Genomic DNA, 15,965 nt, shown 5'->3' with positions numbered 1-15,965 from the left:
TATTTCTCTCAAACTCATTTAGCTCTTCTTGCATTGCTTGAATCCAGTCAGCATCTTGAAGAGCTTCCTCCACCTTTTTAGGTTCTGTTTGTGACAGAAAGCAATGATGTAAACACTCATTTGCTGTAGCTGTCCTTGTTTGCACACCTGCTTCTGGATTTCCAATTATCAAATCAGGTGTATGAGATTTTGTCCACTTCCTAGCATGTGGAAGTTGGCTACTTTCATCATTGGATCCTCCCCCTTGATCCATGCTCTCTTGATTCTGTTGATCTTCCTCTGTAGCTCCCCCTGTATTTGTGCTATCAGAGTTTGAATCAGTATTCTCTGATGAGTTTGAGTCAGCATTCTCTGATGAGTTTGAGCCTTGGGTAGAGTCTGAAACATTCTGATGCTCCTCCTCAACATATGCTTCATCATCATGAACTTGTAAATTTTCACCAGAGTTTGCTGTATTTTGGTCACAGTCAGAGTTTGACTGTTCATCAGAGTTTGTCGAATCAGAGAATATTTCTTCATTTTCAAAATGCAGTTCTTCATGATCATCCATGTCTGCTAAACCCATAATTCTCTTGTCATCAAATGACACATGTATGGATTCCATGATCACCTTGGTTCTTAGATTATAGACTCTGAAGGCCTTTGTTGTCAGAGGATAACCTACAAAAATGCCTTCATCAGCTTTTAAATCAAACTTGGTAAGCTGTTCTGGATGAGTCTTTAATACAAAGCATTTGCACCCAAATACATGAAAGTACTTCAGATTTGGCTTCTTTTTCTTCACCATCTCATATGGGGTCTTGCCATGCTTATTAATCAGTGTTGCATTTTGAGTGAAACAAGCTGTTTGAACAGCTTCTGCCCAGAAATAAGTAGGTAATTTAGCCTCATCAAGCATAGTTCTAGCAGCTTCTATTAGAGTCCTGTTTTTCCTTTCAACTACACCATTTTGCTGTGGTGTTCCAGGTGCAGAAAATTGTTGCACTACACCTCTTTCTTTGCAGAACTCTTCCATTGTTGAATTTCTGAACTTAGTTCCATTATCACTTCTAATGATTTTTACTTTGTCTTCAGATCCATGGTCCAGTTGCTTCACATGATCCATCAGATGTAAAGCTGTTTCATCTTTAGAGTGAAGAAAATATACCCAAGTGTATCTAGTACACTCATCAACAATGACAAGAGCATATTTCTTCCTTGCAATGGATGGTACATTAACTGGTCCAAATAGATCAACATGTAGAAGATGATATGGCTTTTTTATTGAGAATTCAGTCTTACTCTTGAAGGATGTCTTTCTCTGCTTGGCCTTTTGACATGAATCACATAGACCATCTGAAGTGAGTAGTGATTCAGGGAGTCCTCTCACAAGCTTTTTCTTTATAAGCTCATTTATGGAGTTGAAATTGAGATGTGAGAGCTTCTTATGCCACTTCCAACTTTCTTCTGCAGAGATTCTTGTAGATAAGCAAATTGCTTTTCCTTCAGAGTTTGTAGGCAAGTTGATTTCATAAATATTTCCATGTCTGTGAGCAATCACTGCCACCTTGCCTGTTGACTTGCTTACTATCTCACTGTGTTCTTCATAGAAATCAACATGATATCCTCTGTCACAGATCTGACTGACAGAGAGTAAATTGTGTTTTAGCCCTTGAACAAGAGCTACATTTGAGATGATGACATTTCCAAGATTGATATTGCCATATCCCAGAGTCCTTCCTATGTTGCCATCTCCATAATAAACACTTGGGCCAGCTTTCTCCACAAACTCTGACAGCAGGGCCTTATTTCCAGTCATGTGTCCTGAACATCCACTGTCCAAGACTAGGATATTCTTCCTGTTGCCCTGCAATCACAAAGACCACTAATTGTTAGTTTTAAGGACCCAGACTTGCTTGGATCCCTTGGCCTTATTAAGTTTGTTAGCTTTTGCAGCGGAATTATTATTATCAGAGTTTGAGCTAACAGACTTTGGAACAGAGTTTGTACTAGAAACAGATTTTGTACTTGCAGAGTTTTTATTAACCTTTTTCAAAGAAGGTTTCAATTGATAATAATCATAATACAAACTATGATATTCTTTGCAAGTATAAATAGAATGCCATAAACTACCACAATGAAAACATGGATCTTGTGGTTTATATCTAATACTACTTTTTCTAACTCCAGACTTTGTAGGTAAGGAGTTAATGTCCTTGTTCTTCCTGCAAAAATTAGCAAGATGATTAGTATTTCCACAGTTATGGCATTTCTTCCTAGGTGCATTTGGAATAGGCATGTAGTTATTACTCTTGTCTATTCCAACCTTGCCATTTCTATTTTTCCTAGGCTCCTTGTCTTTGTTATCAGACTTTACCTCTTTAAGCTTATGCTTAAGCTGTTTCTGAGTCATTAGTCCTATGTTAACCTGTTTGGGCTTATCAGATTTTAAATTGTTGTTAATCTCTGATTCTGGTCTACTCTGTTTAGACTTAGAGGATTCAGCAACAAATTTAACAGGTTTAACCTTAGGTTTTTGAGTTTTAACAAACTCTGTTTTTGATGACTCAGCTTCTAAGTTATCAGTGTAACCTAGTCCCTTCTTCCAGTTTCCACTACCTAAGATATCCTGAGTAGTTTTGCCTGAATCAGTCCATGTTTTAATAATATCTCTTTCCTTAGCAAGTTCTGATTGAAGAGATGTATACCTCTTTAATAGTTCATCTTTGACAATGACAGCATCATCTCTCTCTTTCTGAACTTCTAACATCTGAACTAATTCTTTTTCTAGATAATCATTCCTTTTCTTTACACTTAGAGTTTCAGATTTTAACCTTTCATTCTCTAAAGTCTGATCTCTAAAGCTGATATGCAAAGTTTTAAGGAACAATCTTAACTCAGTTATATCTTCAGTATCAAAGGCAAGAGTAGAATGAGGTACCTTAGCAGTAGATTCAGAGTTGTTGTCAGTGTTTGCCATCAGAGCATAATTCACTTCTTCCTCTGAATCAGATGTATCTGTCCAGTTTCCTTTCTTGGTGATAAAGGCTTTTTCCTTTTCTTTCTTGGCTTTCTTGCATTCAGATGCAAAGTGACCCTTTTCACCACAGTTGAAACAGGTATACTTGTCAGCTTTTCCAGCTTTTCCTTCCTTGCCCTCATTCTTCCTGAAGTTCTTCTTATCATAAACTCTGTCAGAGTTTCTGTCCTTCCTTGAGAAACTTTTGCCTTTGTTGAACTTTTTATAAGCCAACTTCTTGAAGCTTTTCACCATCAATGCAGCTAACTGCATCATCTCATCATCACTTTCTTCAGAGTCTGAGGGAACATCAGAGTTTGAGTCATCAGAGTTTGATGACTCAATGTCAGACTTTGTGACATGAGCTTTTCCTTTGCTCTTAGCAGCTTCCTCTTGAACTTTCAGAGCAACAGACTTTGATTTGCCTCCATGACGTTTGCTCCTCTGCTCCATCTCAAGTTCATGAGTCTTCAGTCTTCCATAAACATCATCAAGAGACATTTCTCCAAGATCAAGATTGTCTCTTATTGTAGTGACTTTCAAATCCCATTTTTCAGGAAGAGCCAGAAGGAATTTGAGGTTTGAGTCTTCAAGATCATATTCCTTGTTCACCAGAGATAAGTCATTCAACAGTTTGACAAATCTGTCATACAGATCTGTCAAGGACTCACCAGATTTTGAGTCAAAGTGCTTATACTCCTGTGTAAGGATGGTTTTTCTGTTCTTCTTGATGGCTTGAGTTCCCTGACATCTGGTTTCCAGAGCATCCCAGATTTGTTTAGCAGTTTTGCACCCAATCACCCTATTAGACATTGCATTATCAAGGGCACTGTGTAGAAGGTGTTTCACCTTTGAGTCTTTACCAATTGACAAGATGTCCTCAGGGGTATAATCTTTCTTGTCTTTTGGAACCATCTTCTGAGGTTCATCTGCAAGCCCAACAGAGAGCTTGGTGGGCATATGTGGTCCATCATAGATCCTGTCAAGGTATTCTGGTTCGACAGAGTCTAGAAATATAATCATTCTCTCTTTCCAGACTGGATATTCAGATGCCTTTAGGATTGGAACTCTAAAAGACGAAGCTTGTGATTTTTCAGACATGATTGTGATTAAGATCTCACTGTAGTTATCTTAACAGAGCTGGCTCTGATACCACTTGTTAGGTCCTATAAACTCACTATATAAGTTTATATAGTGAACACAATCAATAACACGGTATGACAATATAAGAGATTAAAAGCAGTAAACTCTTATTCACAAAGCTTGAATGGTTACAAAAACTCTCTCAGTGATTTATATCTTATCACTAAGAGCTGCTAGGGTTCTGTAAAATATACTCGATAACTCAACTCATCTAGAGTAACCCTAATCTGTGTTTATATAGACACAGTTACAAAATCAATCTCTGATTTGATATCCTATAAATCAGATATGTATTCTATCAATCAAAGATTGCTACTGTTTTTTGTTTAGTTTCCATAGTCTGCAAATCACTCCTCCGCTTCTATCCTTCCTTGAAGTATATCCGCTTCTGAGCTCTTTCCACGTGTAAACTCTGATGAGCCTTGACTATGTAAACTCTGATCAGACTTTATCAAACTCTGATCAGCTCCCAGCTTAAACTCTGATCACTCCTGTTCTAAAACAAACTTTAAGAACATTAGTAATCATCAATTATATCTAACAAACAGGTAAGCAGAATCCACTGAAACTGTTAAATTTATATTAAGGTCTATTAATTTCGACCGCACCAAAATAATTGTCTATTAATTTCGACCACCAATTTTTTGGTTTAATAAGTTTGACCGCAATGGTATGTTTATTTCGACCAAAAATTTTATTTGAAGGTTTAATAAATTCGACCGTTATCGGTCGAAAATATTATATATGGCGGGAAAATGAAATTTTCAGTTTTTTTAAAAAACTTGGGCGGGAAGTTCAAATTTTCACTGAAAACAATTTTTTGGGCTGAAAAGGACGGTCGAAAATAACGGTCGAAATTAAATATTTTCGACCGGGAATTAATTTCGACTAGGCTAACTTCGACCGCGTCAGTTCTGGTCGAAAATGACTAATTTCGACCGTAAACGGTCGAAATTAGTCATTTTCGACCAGAATTGGACGGTCGAAAATGACCCTTTTTCCTGTAGTGTGCATTGTCTTAAATTATTCAGATTATACATCATGTTCTTCATCGTATTACTAATTTAAAACTTCAATTACGAATTAGTATAAAATAACCAATTTCAGTGATATTCTCTGACACACTGAATCTTTTAGTAAAATAAAACAAAATCCAACCACTTGAACGATATACAATATCAACAGACACATAAACTGTTCAATAAAGATGATCTAAACTATAATTAAAGAAAATTTATATAATTATAAAATATAAATTAAATTTAGAAAGAACATAATCTAGGTTAAATTTATATTTACCTTTTCCTTCTATATCGACCCCATCGAAAATATAGATAAGAAGAATTTATTAGTGGATGATTTTCTGTAATTAATTAAAATATAATAAATTCGAATTAAATAATTTGGATTAATAAAATATATGTAACCTGTTTAACCCCCTTATTGCTGCATACAAAAATATTGTTTCAATCATTTACAAGAATAGCTAGATTGCCAGATTGGCCTTCTTTTATGCATGTGACTGTGTTAGGAGGGGTCCTGTCCTGTGGCTGGTGGTGACAATACCTTTATAATTCTTTCAAGTTCTCTTTGTACCTCTTCTTTCTTTTTATCAAACTTCTCTTTTCTTAGATAGGCCCCCCGCTTGCATCTGTTTGTCTCTACCGTCCCTCTTTTTCCACGTTCTAAGATATGTAAAGAAAAATATAAAGTATTTCTACGATTATAGTTTAAATTCTTACTGATAAATTCTCAGGACGAGTCAAGCTCGAACTCAGGATCTGAGACTACAGACGATAAACTCTTAAATAATAAATTTTCGGGCCGAGTCAAGCTCGAACTCAGGACGTGAGATGACAGAAGATAAGCTCCTGAACAATAAGTTATCATACACTTAAGAAAATATAAACGGTAATGAACTGTACTGTGGATGAACCGTATTGTCAATTGTCATTACAAGATATCAAAAAAAAAGGGGCCTTCATCCGAAGGAGCAAACTCCAAAATACATGACACACCATTCCAATATCCTTCGTCGAAAATATTATTATTTTATCCATAGATTTTTCATTGATTTCTAGTAATATTACACATTTATTACTTAAATATGTAAATAAACTTAAGATTCATAGTTATTACTAATTATCAGTATAAAACTTATTTATCAAACAATTTCAATAGCAAAATTAAAAAATTTCATAATAAAAACAATCGAACAAACACATCATAAAATCTAGCCATATATATACACACACATATATAAAAAGACAGTTCAATAAAGTCGTCATTTTACTAAAATTCTCGAAGTCTATCTATGTTTTGCTTATAAAATATCTTGTAAAATGTATTATCTCTCAAAATATCACTAAATCATGTTTTAAAAAAAATCCCATACAAGGTTGTAAGTGGGATATTTATATATGATATGCATAATCGTTGTAAAGTATTTAACAGTTAATTAAGCAATAATAATAACGATATAAATATCAGCAAAGCATTTAGGGTGTGTTATTCATGGATGTATCAGTTGTCGACCAAATTAACTGAAATTTCATACAAGACAAAAAATGTACAGAAAATAAAATAAACTAGTATTTGTGCCCGCTACGCAAGGGCTTTGAAAATAAAAATTTATTGTATGTTATAATATAAATAAAATAATTTTTTCATAACTTTGTGCACTCATATTTTGTTTTTCTAAATCAATAAAATTACTAATTGAGGAGTATTTTCCTAATCAGATTATAATAAATTAATTTTTTGAATGTGATGTTCTTAAAACGTTTAAATTAGTCCAACTAATGACTTTATAATCGATTTAGTATTCGTCATGGGTGAATAAATATCCGACTATTACCTTCCCAGTCGATTAGTGTTCGTATCATAAATATATTACTAAAATAATACTCAAAAATAATTTAAGAAGAATTCATAATTTTAACATAATATATTTTAGTATTCTGTATTTGTTTTAAAACATAATATTCTGTATCTTAAATTTAATATTTTAAGAGTTCTAATCTTTATAAATTTCTGAGTTGTCCATAATTAATCATAATTGTAATATAAAAAATTTAACACCGGATTCTGTACTGTAACACCAAATACTAATAAAAATAGTATATTTATAATTATATTATAATTATTTAATTTTTTAAATGTGATGTTATTAAAATTTTGAATTAGTCCAACTACTGCTTCTCAATTATAAATATCTAAATATTCCTTGTTGAAAAAAGACGAAATCATAAAAATGTGTTTAAGGGGTGAATAAATACCCGATTAATGTCTTTATGTTGATTTGGTTTTCGTAAGTTTTTTTTTAAATTTGTATCATAGATATATTACTAAAAAAAAATCCAAAAATTTGTTTCGTAAGTTCTAATTTAATAGTCTCTTTTTTAGGTATGATAGAAAAGTTCCCACTTTTCATATTCTACTCGAATATGTAATCCAATCATATTTGATTTTGTTTTTTCTTGTTTGTTTATTTTAGTTTTGTGTTATGTTCTCTCTCGTTTTCTCTTATTTTGTATTATAGATAAATTATTTTATCCAATATCAATAATTTTAAAATTTAAATTTAATTATAAATTAATTTTGTGTATTATATGTTATTGTGTTTATATTTTTTAATTAACTAATCTCCAATCTCATTTACTTAAAAAAATTTGGCACACGTTATGAAATATATACATATAATATAGTTTCATAATTTATTTCTAAATTTTTCTATTAAAATTTAAAAAAATTCATGTGCAATATAAAAGACAAAAACTAATATTTTTTTTGCACATAACTTATGACTTTAATATTTATGTTATTATGACTTATTTTATATGTTCCTACTTTTTATATGTTTTGAAGTGTCAATAAATCGTATCTAAATAAATGTAAAAATCTCATCTAAATAAAATTACTTTATTATAATAATAATAAATAAAATATGTTTAGACTTCAGTTATAATAATTAAAATTTTATATCAAAATTTACAGTGATTAGATAAAATAATTTCTTGTTTTCTGTCAAAACCTTAAATATTCTGTACCAAGCTTCTAGCATCTCGTTGTGAGATGGCTTTAACTTGAAAATTAAGATCATCAAACAAATATGTATTAAGAAATTGTGCTTGAACTTCTGCGAGACATAGCCTTCGGAGGAAAACAGAAAAGCTGAGATACCAGAAACAATTTGAGCAGTGGCCAGATCACTCACCATGAGAAAAGGTTGAGGGCCTAGATATTATCTTTGTGTCTGAGCTGCTCTCTTCAGTCTCAGAATGTGTTCAACTCTTTTTAGTTTTTACCAAGTCTTAATTTTTACCTAATGTTTTGCTAGCCCAATTTTAGCCAATCATTTTTAGTAACACATAAATGATCCTAAATTAATCCTTATCATTCAACTATTCACCATTTTATCATCAAACTTGTTCAATATAAATGTAGGAAACTTGCAACTCTTTCTTTCGATCCAAGTAATACTAACATTGTATTAATAATTTTTGGGATTACATCTATTGGGAGAGAAAAATAGATTACTTGATTCAGTAATCATATATATAAATTTATGATCACAAATTATCATGTTCCATGACCTGTGCCCCTCCACTCTTCACCGGGATTTACAACAACTGGTACTAACATTGAAGCTGGACCAGTGCAAATAAAGTAGTCCTTCTCAAACTTCTACAATATAGATCGAGGATATAGAATTCGGGCTTGACACATAAATGTAGTCAAAAACCATCCTCATTACTCTGTAAAACAGCTCCTTTCCCTGAAATCAAAGCAGGTAAAAAAACAGCATGATGTAAGAGACAAACAATGTTGCACTATTTAGGCCAGCCAAAGTCAAAATAAGAAACATAATAGAGTGAATATAATAGGCCAGCCAAAGTCAACACGATACCAGAAATTAAAAAGAGGCGAACACAAAGAGGCAAAAGAAGTTAAGTATGTAGTTCGAGTTCTGAACGGTGACACTAATGAGATGATATCAAGAGGGAAAACAAATATGATACCAAACCTTGTACATCCGGCTACACTATTCAAACTCATTGAAAATCTGAAAAATCACTACTCAGTATAATGAAACCCTGAAGATCGTATTAGACTTATGAATTGCAGTGAGCGGCCAGGCCATATCTACTATCCCTAAGCAAAATACCAAGGCTTAATTATATTGGCCTGTGCTCAATCAACATGCCAAATTACCCAACTAAACATTTTTAGTTAAGTTAACTAATCCTCCTCCCTATAGTTTTTTGTTATAAAGAAACCCAAAAATCATATCAGACCTATGAATTCCAGGGACCGGCCAGGCCATATCTACTATCCCAAAGCGAATCCGAAATCATGAAAATCCATAAAAAATTACAAAAAAACAATAAAATTCCTGCAACATAATTTCGAAAACTTAAAAATCTAAAGGATTTCCAGACATACTAAGCAGTGTGAGAATGCTGAATCTGAAAGTACCCCGCATGATGTCCTAAATCATCAACCGAAACACCACCAGGATCAAAAGACTACATACTCAATCTTAAACTTAAACCAATAAACTGAAGATGAAGCAATAAGGTGCGCAGACATACCAAAATCAGATATGAAAGAAGCAAAATTATCAAGTTTTAGATGATTGTAATTAACCTGCAAGAACATGAAAACTTAATTATAAACGGGATTTTATAAACTCAATAATCCGATGGATAGATTAACTGAGATTATCCAGACAAACACAGTGACGTTGCCATCTTCCCCTCCCTCCTGTAACTTGTATTTAATCTACTTCTTCATGCAAATGCATATCTTAAGCATAGTATTGGTTTAGTAAGAACATAATAATAATTAAATAAAAATTTGAAAACACAAACAACATATAAGCAATAATTACACAGTACTTACACAATGACAGACACTTGAAGCAATTATAAGCCCAAGGCCTTTTGTCAAGCTCATCCCGTAATCCATTATAAAATACAGTATCATATTTGACAGTAGTCCGCAGCTTGCAGCTCTTTCAAATACCTCATTACAACTTAAATACCTCATCTATCTTATTATTAATTATGATATTAAAGGAGAAGGCAAATTAATGTATCTGACTAATGTTTTAGACTCTCAGAGGCTTTACATGAAAATGGACACTAAAACTGGAGACAAAAACAAAAGACAAAAAGAAGCATGTTAAGAAGAGAACTAAAACAGTAAAACATAAACAGAAGATGACAACTATTCAAGATACAGCGAAACTGGAGCAGAAGTGCAGTAGTAGCATATTATGAGACTACATATATAAGCTTACTCTGATCAGAATTTGGATACTGGAGGCATATGTGATCTTCTGTGATGGTAGGAGTAAGTATCTCTTCTTTATTCTCAGTACCCAGTTTATCATTTCCTCCGTCTTGTACCTCCTTTCCTTGATCTATGGCAAGCGACTGACAAATATGCACAACAACAAAAACACGCTATCACTATTATTGTGTCTTACCTCAACTCTAAAATCATGTATCATGAATTGCAAATCAGATCAAAGGAAAAGGTAAAACTTGGCATCAAACAAATCGGACACAAACAACATAAATCTTATAGCTGTCATCTGTCATATATAATAGAGACCCATAAAACCATTCATTAACAATGAACTTATATAATAGAGAACCATAAAGCCTATTCATTAACCCAACGATTGAACTTGCAGTACTTGATTGAACCAGGAGAAATGAAGAAAAGAATACATGTAAAACAAAATTTCGAAAAAAAAAGGCAATAGAGAAATAAAGCAGTTACTGCGGGTAGGTAATACACGAACAGAGAGAAATTGGACAACTAATGATCAACTTGCTGACCAACTTGATTTACAAATGACAGAAACAATAAAACTGAGAAGCTAATGAGCAAGCAAACTTACAGATATATTATCACTTTCCACCTCCATATCAACATGATCTTTATCCTTGGGCTTGTATGAAGACTTTCCTAATACTCCAGTTTTGAGATAGCGCTTACAACCCTTGATCGTGAAATATCGATTGCTTGTCCTTCAAGGAGAGAAATAAGTATCTACTGATAGGATCAGTGTAATACTGCAGAAAATAGATATCGGTTAAACTGTGCTATAAAGCTTATAATTCAGATTTTTTTCTACATCATATCAAATAAGGGAGTGAGCAAAATCACATCCAACCAATATACAAAGTGTGTATAATATGTGACAATAATGCCGGAATATAATAAACCACACCTAGGGGTTTTGTATCCGAGAACCGCAAAAGAAATTGATGTAAGAACATTAGCAATTGTTTCTGCAGAGTTATTGTCACCTGCAACAATGGTGAAGAACCTGTTAGCCAGCGCGCAGAGTTTTTACTTTTTATAGGAGCTCCGAAAGACTTCCAATTACATTTAGGACATAAATTTAGTGCTATCGTCTTACAGTACTAAAGTGTAGCATGCCTAAACCATCTTTCTCTTTAGCTACACAATCATCAGCATTCCCATCTTTCTGCCCAAACGCCATCCACATTAGAGACAACACTCCCCCTTCCCGGCGGCATCCCTACCACTATAACAACCAAATCAAACCTAATTAACCCCGCAACAAACCCTCACACACATAAATACACATACATAACCAAATCAACTCTTAATAACCTCAAAACACAATATAAAGCCCTAACCAAAAGCTTTCAACAAATCCTTGTACACAAACAGAAATCATAAGTATCTACCTCAATTTGTAGCAAATTAACAATTAATAAGCAATAATAAGAAATACAGTGAAATAAAATGTGAAGTGAAGTGTACATACCAAATCAAATATACATTTGAAGTATTGTATACGGAGCTTTTTGTTTAAGGAACACACATCACAGAGAGAATTTGGGTTTTTATGGGGAAAGAGTATATGTGATATACATTCTCAGTCAATGGTATTATAAGACGGGGGTTTTCTTCGTAGAGATGAGATTTCTGAGCTTTTGAAAAACCTCTGTAGCAAAAGCAGAGGAACTGGGTCTGTGTCATATGATTTGAAATTCAAAGTTTGGCTTCTCCTGGAAGCTTCACATTTTGATTTAAGGGTTGTATTGTAGGAATAAGTACAGGGAACTACGTGAATTTGAAATTTGAAATGCATATAAGAAGAAAGCAGAAATCAATTCCCGATTAGGGAGTAAGGCAGAAAAGTTTGTAGCTGAATACATCTGTCATTTGTTTGTTTCTGAAATGGAAAAAGAAGACAAACAGTAGCACTTACAAAAGTAGTCAAGTGCTCCGAAATTAAAGCACTTGTCTGAACCACTGCTATATTAACTTTAATTGTATTACAGACACAGAAGGCGTGATAACAAAAATAGCGGGTCTATATGAGGCATAAAGCATTTTTTATAGATTATAAACATTTCTTTTTATTCCAGAAAACAGCCACCAAAAAGGTAAAATTGATGGCATTTTATGTAATTAGTATGCAACTCTTGGGGTAGGGGGTGTAAAAAGAGCTGATTTTTGGCAACAGGATTTAATATTTAAGGGATATCTATCAGCTTAATACGTAAATAGCAAACGCTGTCCTCAATTATTTTACGTTTTCCCGTCATATCTGTGCCACAAATGAAGCAGCGAGTTCTATAAATACTTCTGTTTATCAACTAGTTTGCATATACTTCTCTACAGCCTTTATCATTTACACCAAACCCTCAACAAATTCCATAATATATTTCTCAAGTTCACTTAGATTACTCAAGTCAAAAACTTATTGACAAATGGGGTTAAAGATTTCCAACAGCAGTTTACGACAAGCAGTTCAGTTGAAGCAAATTCTGAAGAGGTGCTCAGGTTTTGGAAAGAAAAGCTTTGTGGAACATTGCACTAATAATGGTGAACAACTAGGGTTTCCCCTTGACGTTCCAAAAGGCCACTTTGTAGCGTACGTTGGGAGCAACAGAAGGAGGTACGTTGTTCCTATTTCACTCTTGACTCGCCCGGTGTTCCAGACACTCCTTCAAGAAGCTGAAGAGGAGTTTGGCTTCGATTACGGCATGGGGATCATCATACCTTGCCCAGAACATGTTTTTCAGTCTCTAATTAAGTAATTAACTGAGTGCATGGGTGATCATATATCACAACCGACAATGTGGTATTAAGTTGATTTGGTAAGATTTTAGAGTTCAGGCATTAATTAGTTCAGCAAGTCTTTTATAATTATGCGGTGTAATATATATAATAATATATATATATATTAAAGGAAAGTTGAGAGTGATAGATAAAAGATATCATTTTATTTAAACTCATATACAACAAGGTACAAAATTGATACATATGGCCCCCTCAAATATAAGCTAATTAAGTCTATGTGAAAATCGAAATTCATACAAATTAGTAGAGTAAAATCGGGGTCAAATAAAGAGTCAAAATCATGCATCATGCATCGTTATAATTTTAATAGGAAAAATTCAGTGATTGAAAAAAAAAAGAGTAAATGAGTTGACAAATTAAATAAAACTACATAATTTATGTCTCACCTCATCCCAATTATCATTATAAAAATTAACAAATATCTCCAAAGTTAACACATCCTGAGCATGTACACTAATTTCTTGAGAGGAGTGGTGGCAAATGCTTTTGTGAATTAATTCTGCTAGATTTTCAAATGAACAAATCGGACAAACATCTATTGTTTTCTTTTATTGAAGTTTCACTACAACAAAACTGGAATCAGACAACACTAATCAGACAACGGACGCTGAAAAAAGCGTTGGCCGAAACAAAGACACGACACTTTTTTTTCGTCCTGGAAAAACTATTGTCTAACACCACGACCTACAACCGTTAAAAAAATGTTGTCTAGTAAATTCAATCAGACAACGGTATCTTAACAGTGGTATTGTGTGATGATGCACAATAGACAACTGTTTTTAGTGCCGATGTGTGAAGAAACTTCAGACAATATTCTGAGAAACCGTTGTTGTAATGAGACAAGTGTTTTGTTTGCTGTGTTCTGAGAAGCGTTGTTTGAGCCTAAGTTAGAACATGGATTCTCTTACAACGGTATAACTTCCGTAACAGTTGTGTCATTTTCAATGATACAACATAGATTCGTATAAAAACCGTTGTCTGTTAGACACTACAGGACAAAAAAAACCTTTTTACAATAAGACAAAATTTACTTTTGATTAGTATTGTTAAAAAAACATACAAAATAAACATAAAAGTTTTTGATTTTTTTTATACATGACTAATTCTGTTAGTTCTCAACATCCGTACGGTTAGATCACCGAAAAAAATATTTATCAATTAGTATAGAGCTAATCTTTTACATAACAAAGATTCCATCCAGTACTTTCTGAATTGTTAACATAGAACACATACCAATACTTCATCCGAAGTAAAAGTTGCCTTGGTATTACAAATGAACAATACATATGTGCATATATACATAATATAACTATATTTTTTTTAGTTAAAAAGTATAAAAATAAGAATTGATCAAGGAAATGCGAATTTTTAACTCATAAAAGTGAAAATTTATTATACAACGGTTTTCTTCCCATAAACCGTAGTCTACAGTACTTTTATACAACGGATTTTCCCTTAAGCGTTGTTTGAGCCTAATTTAGGCAATGATTTTCTCTTACAACGGTATAACTTCCGTAACAGTTGTGTCACTTTCAATGTGACAACATAGGTGCGTATAAAAACCGTTGTCTGTTAGACACTATAGGACAAAAAACACCTTTTTACAATAAGACAAAATTTACGTTTGATTAATATTGTTAAAAAAACATACAAAATATACATAAAAGTTTTTGATATTTTTAATACATGACTAATATTGTTATTTCTCGACATCCGTACGGTTAGATCACCGAAAAAAATATTTATCAATTAATATAAAGCTAATCTTATACATAACAAAGATTCCATCCAGTACTTTCTGAATTGTTAACATAGAACACATACCAATACTTACATCCGAAGTAAAATTTGCCTTGGTATTACAAATGAACAATACATATTTGCATATATGCATAATATAACTATATTTTTTTAGTTAAAAAGTATAAAAATAAGAATTGATCAAGGAAATGCGAATTTTTAACTCATAAAAGTGAAAATTTATTATACAACTGTTTTCTTCCCATAAACCGTTGTCTACTGTACTTTTATACAACGGATTTTCCCTTAAGCGTTGTTTGAGCCTAATTTAGACAATGGTTTTCTCTTACAACGGTATAACTTCCATAACAGTTGTGTCACTTTCAATGAGACAACATAAGTGCGTATAAAAACCGTTGTCTGTTAGACACTACAGGACAAAAAACACCTTTTTACAATAAGACAAAATTTATGTTTGATTAGTATTGTTAAAAAAACATACAAAATAAACATAAAAGTTTTTGATATTTTTAATACATGACTAATATTGTTATTTCTCGACATCCGTACGGTTAGATCATCGAAAAATATATTTATCAATTAATAAAGAGCTAATCTTATACATAACAAAGATTCCATCCAGTACTTTCTGAATTGTTAACATAGAACACATACCAATACTTACATCCGAACTACAAAATTATTTTTATTGTCCAAACGAACAATATATATTTGCATATATGCATAATATAAATATATGTTTTAAAATTAATACAATGGTAATCCCAAAACTAATTACTAATTAATAACTAATAAAGTGCTTATCGTATATAAAACAAAATTTCTATTGTGTACTTCCTAAATTTTAACGTTAAAGACATACTAATACTATTTTGTAATATTTTTCAATTATTAATATTATATAAATAACAAAAAATTACTCAAA

The 15,965-nt window shown here is 32.5% G+C and overlaps 1 protein-coding gene and 1 long non-coding RNA gene across 10 annotated transcripts; one reads left to right on the top strand and one right to left on the bottom strand.

Annotated features, from left to right (window-relative positions):
• Nucleotides 1–8,516: 8,516 nt before the first annotated feature.
• On the bottom strand, nt 8,517–12,480 carry LOC108220549 (uncharacterized). Of its 9 annotated transcripts, XR_001806750.2 has the most exons (8): nt 11,955–12,474; nt 11,580–11,708; nt 11,388–11,466; nt 11,055–11,229; nt 10,446–10,581; nt 9,736–9,790; nt 9,587–9,632; nt 8,517–8,918 (listed from the first exon to the last, which is right to left on the bottom strand). It is a non-coding gene; the product is annotated as an uncharacterized LOC108220549 (long non-coding RNA). The 9 variants fall into 9 exon arrangements; XR_010292510.1 differs by having other exon boundaries at nt 9,736–10,581; nt 11,955–12,479; XR_001806749.2 differs by lacking the exon at nt 9,587–9,632 and having other exon boundaries at nt 11,955–12,473.
• Nucleotides 12,481–12,723: 243 nt separating this feature from the next.
• On the top strand, nt 12,724–13,419 carry LOC135153023 (protein SMALL AUXIN UP-REGULATED RNA 54-like). The gene has a single exon (XM_064094619.1). It carries the CDS (start codon nt 12,907–12,909, stop codon nt 13,234–13,236), a length of 330 nt encoding a protein of 109 aa, XP_063950689.1. The 5' UTR covers nt 12,724–12,906; the 3' UTR covers nt 13,237–13,419.
• The last annotated feature ends 2,546 nt before the right edge of the window (nt 13,420–15,965 follow it).

The sequence above is a fragment of the Daucus carota genome, chromosome 5 (genome assembly GCF_001625215.2).
Source record: "Daucus carota subsp. sativus chromosome 5, DH1 v3.0, whole genome shotgun sequence".
NCBI classification, from domain to species: domain Eukaryota; kingdom Viridiplantae; phylum Streptophyta; class Magnoliopsida; order Apiales; family Apiaceae; genus Daucus; species Daucus carota.
Note: the sequence above shows the minus strand (reverse complement) of the source record. Positions and strands in the feature narration are given on the sequence as shown.

Excerpts from the sequence above, each read along its gene's own strand:
- LOC135153023 (XM_064094619.1), top strand. The coding sequence starts at position 12,907 with ATGGGGTTAAAGATTTCCAACAGCAGTTTACGACAAGCAGTTCAGTTG.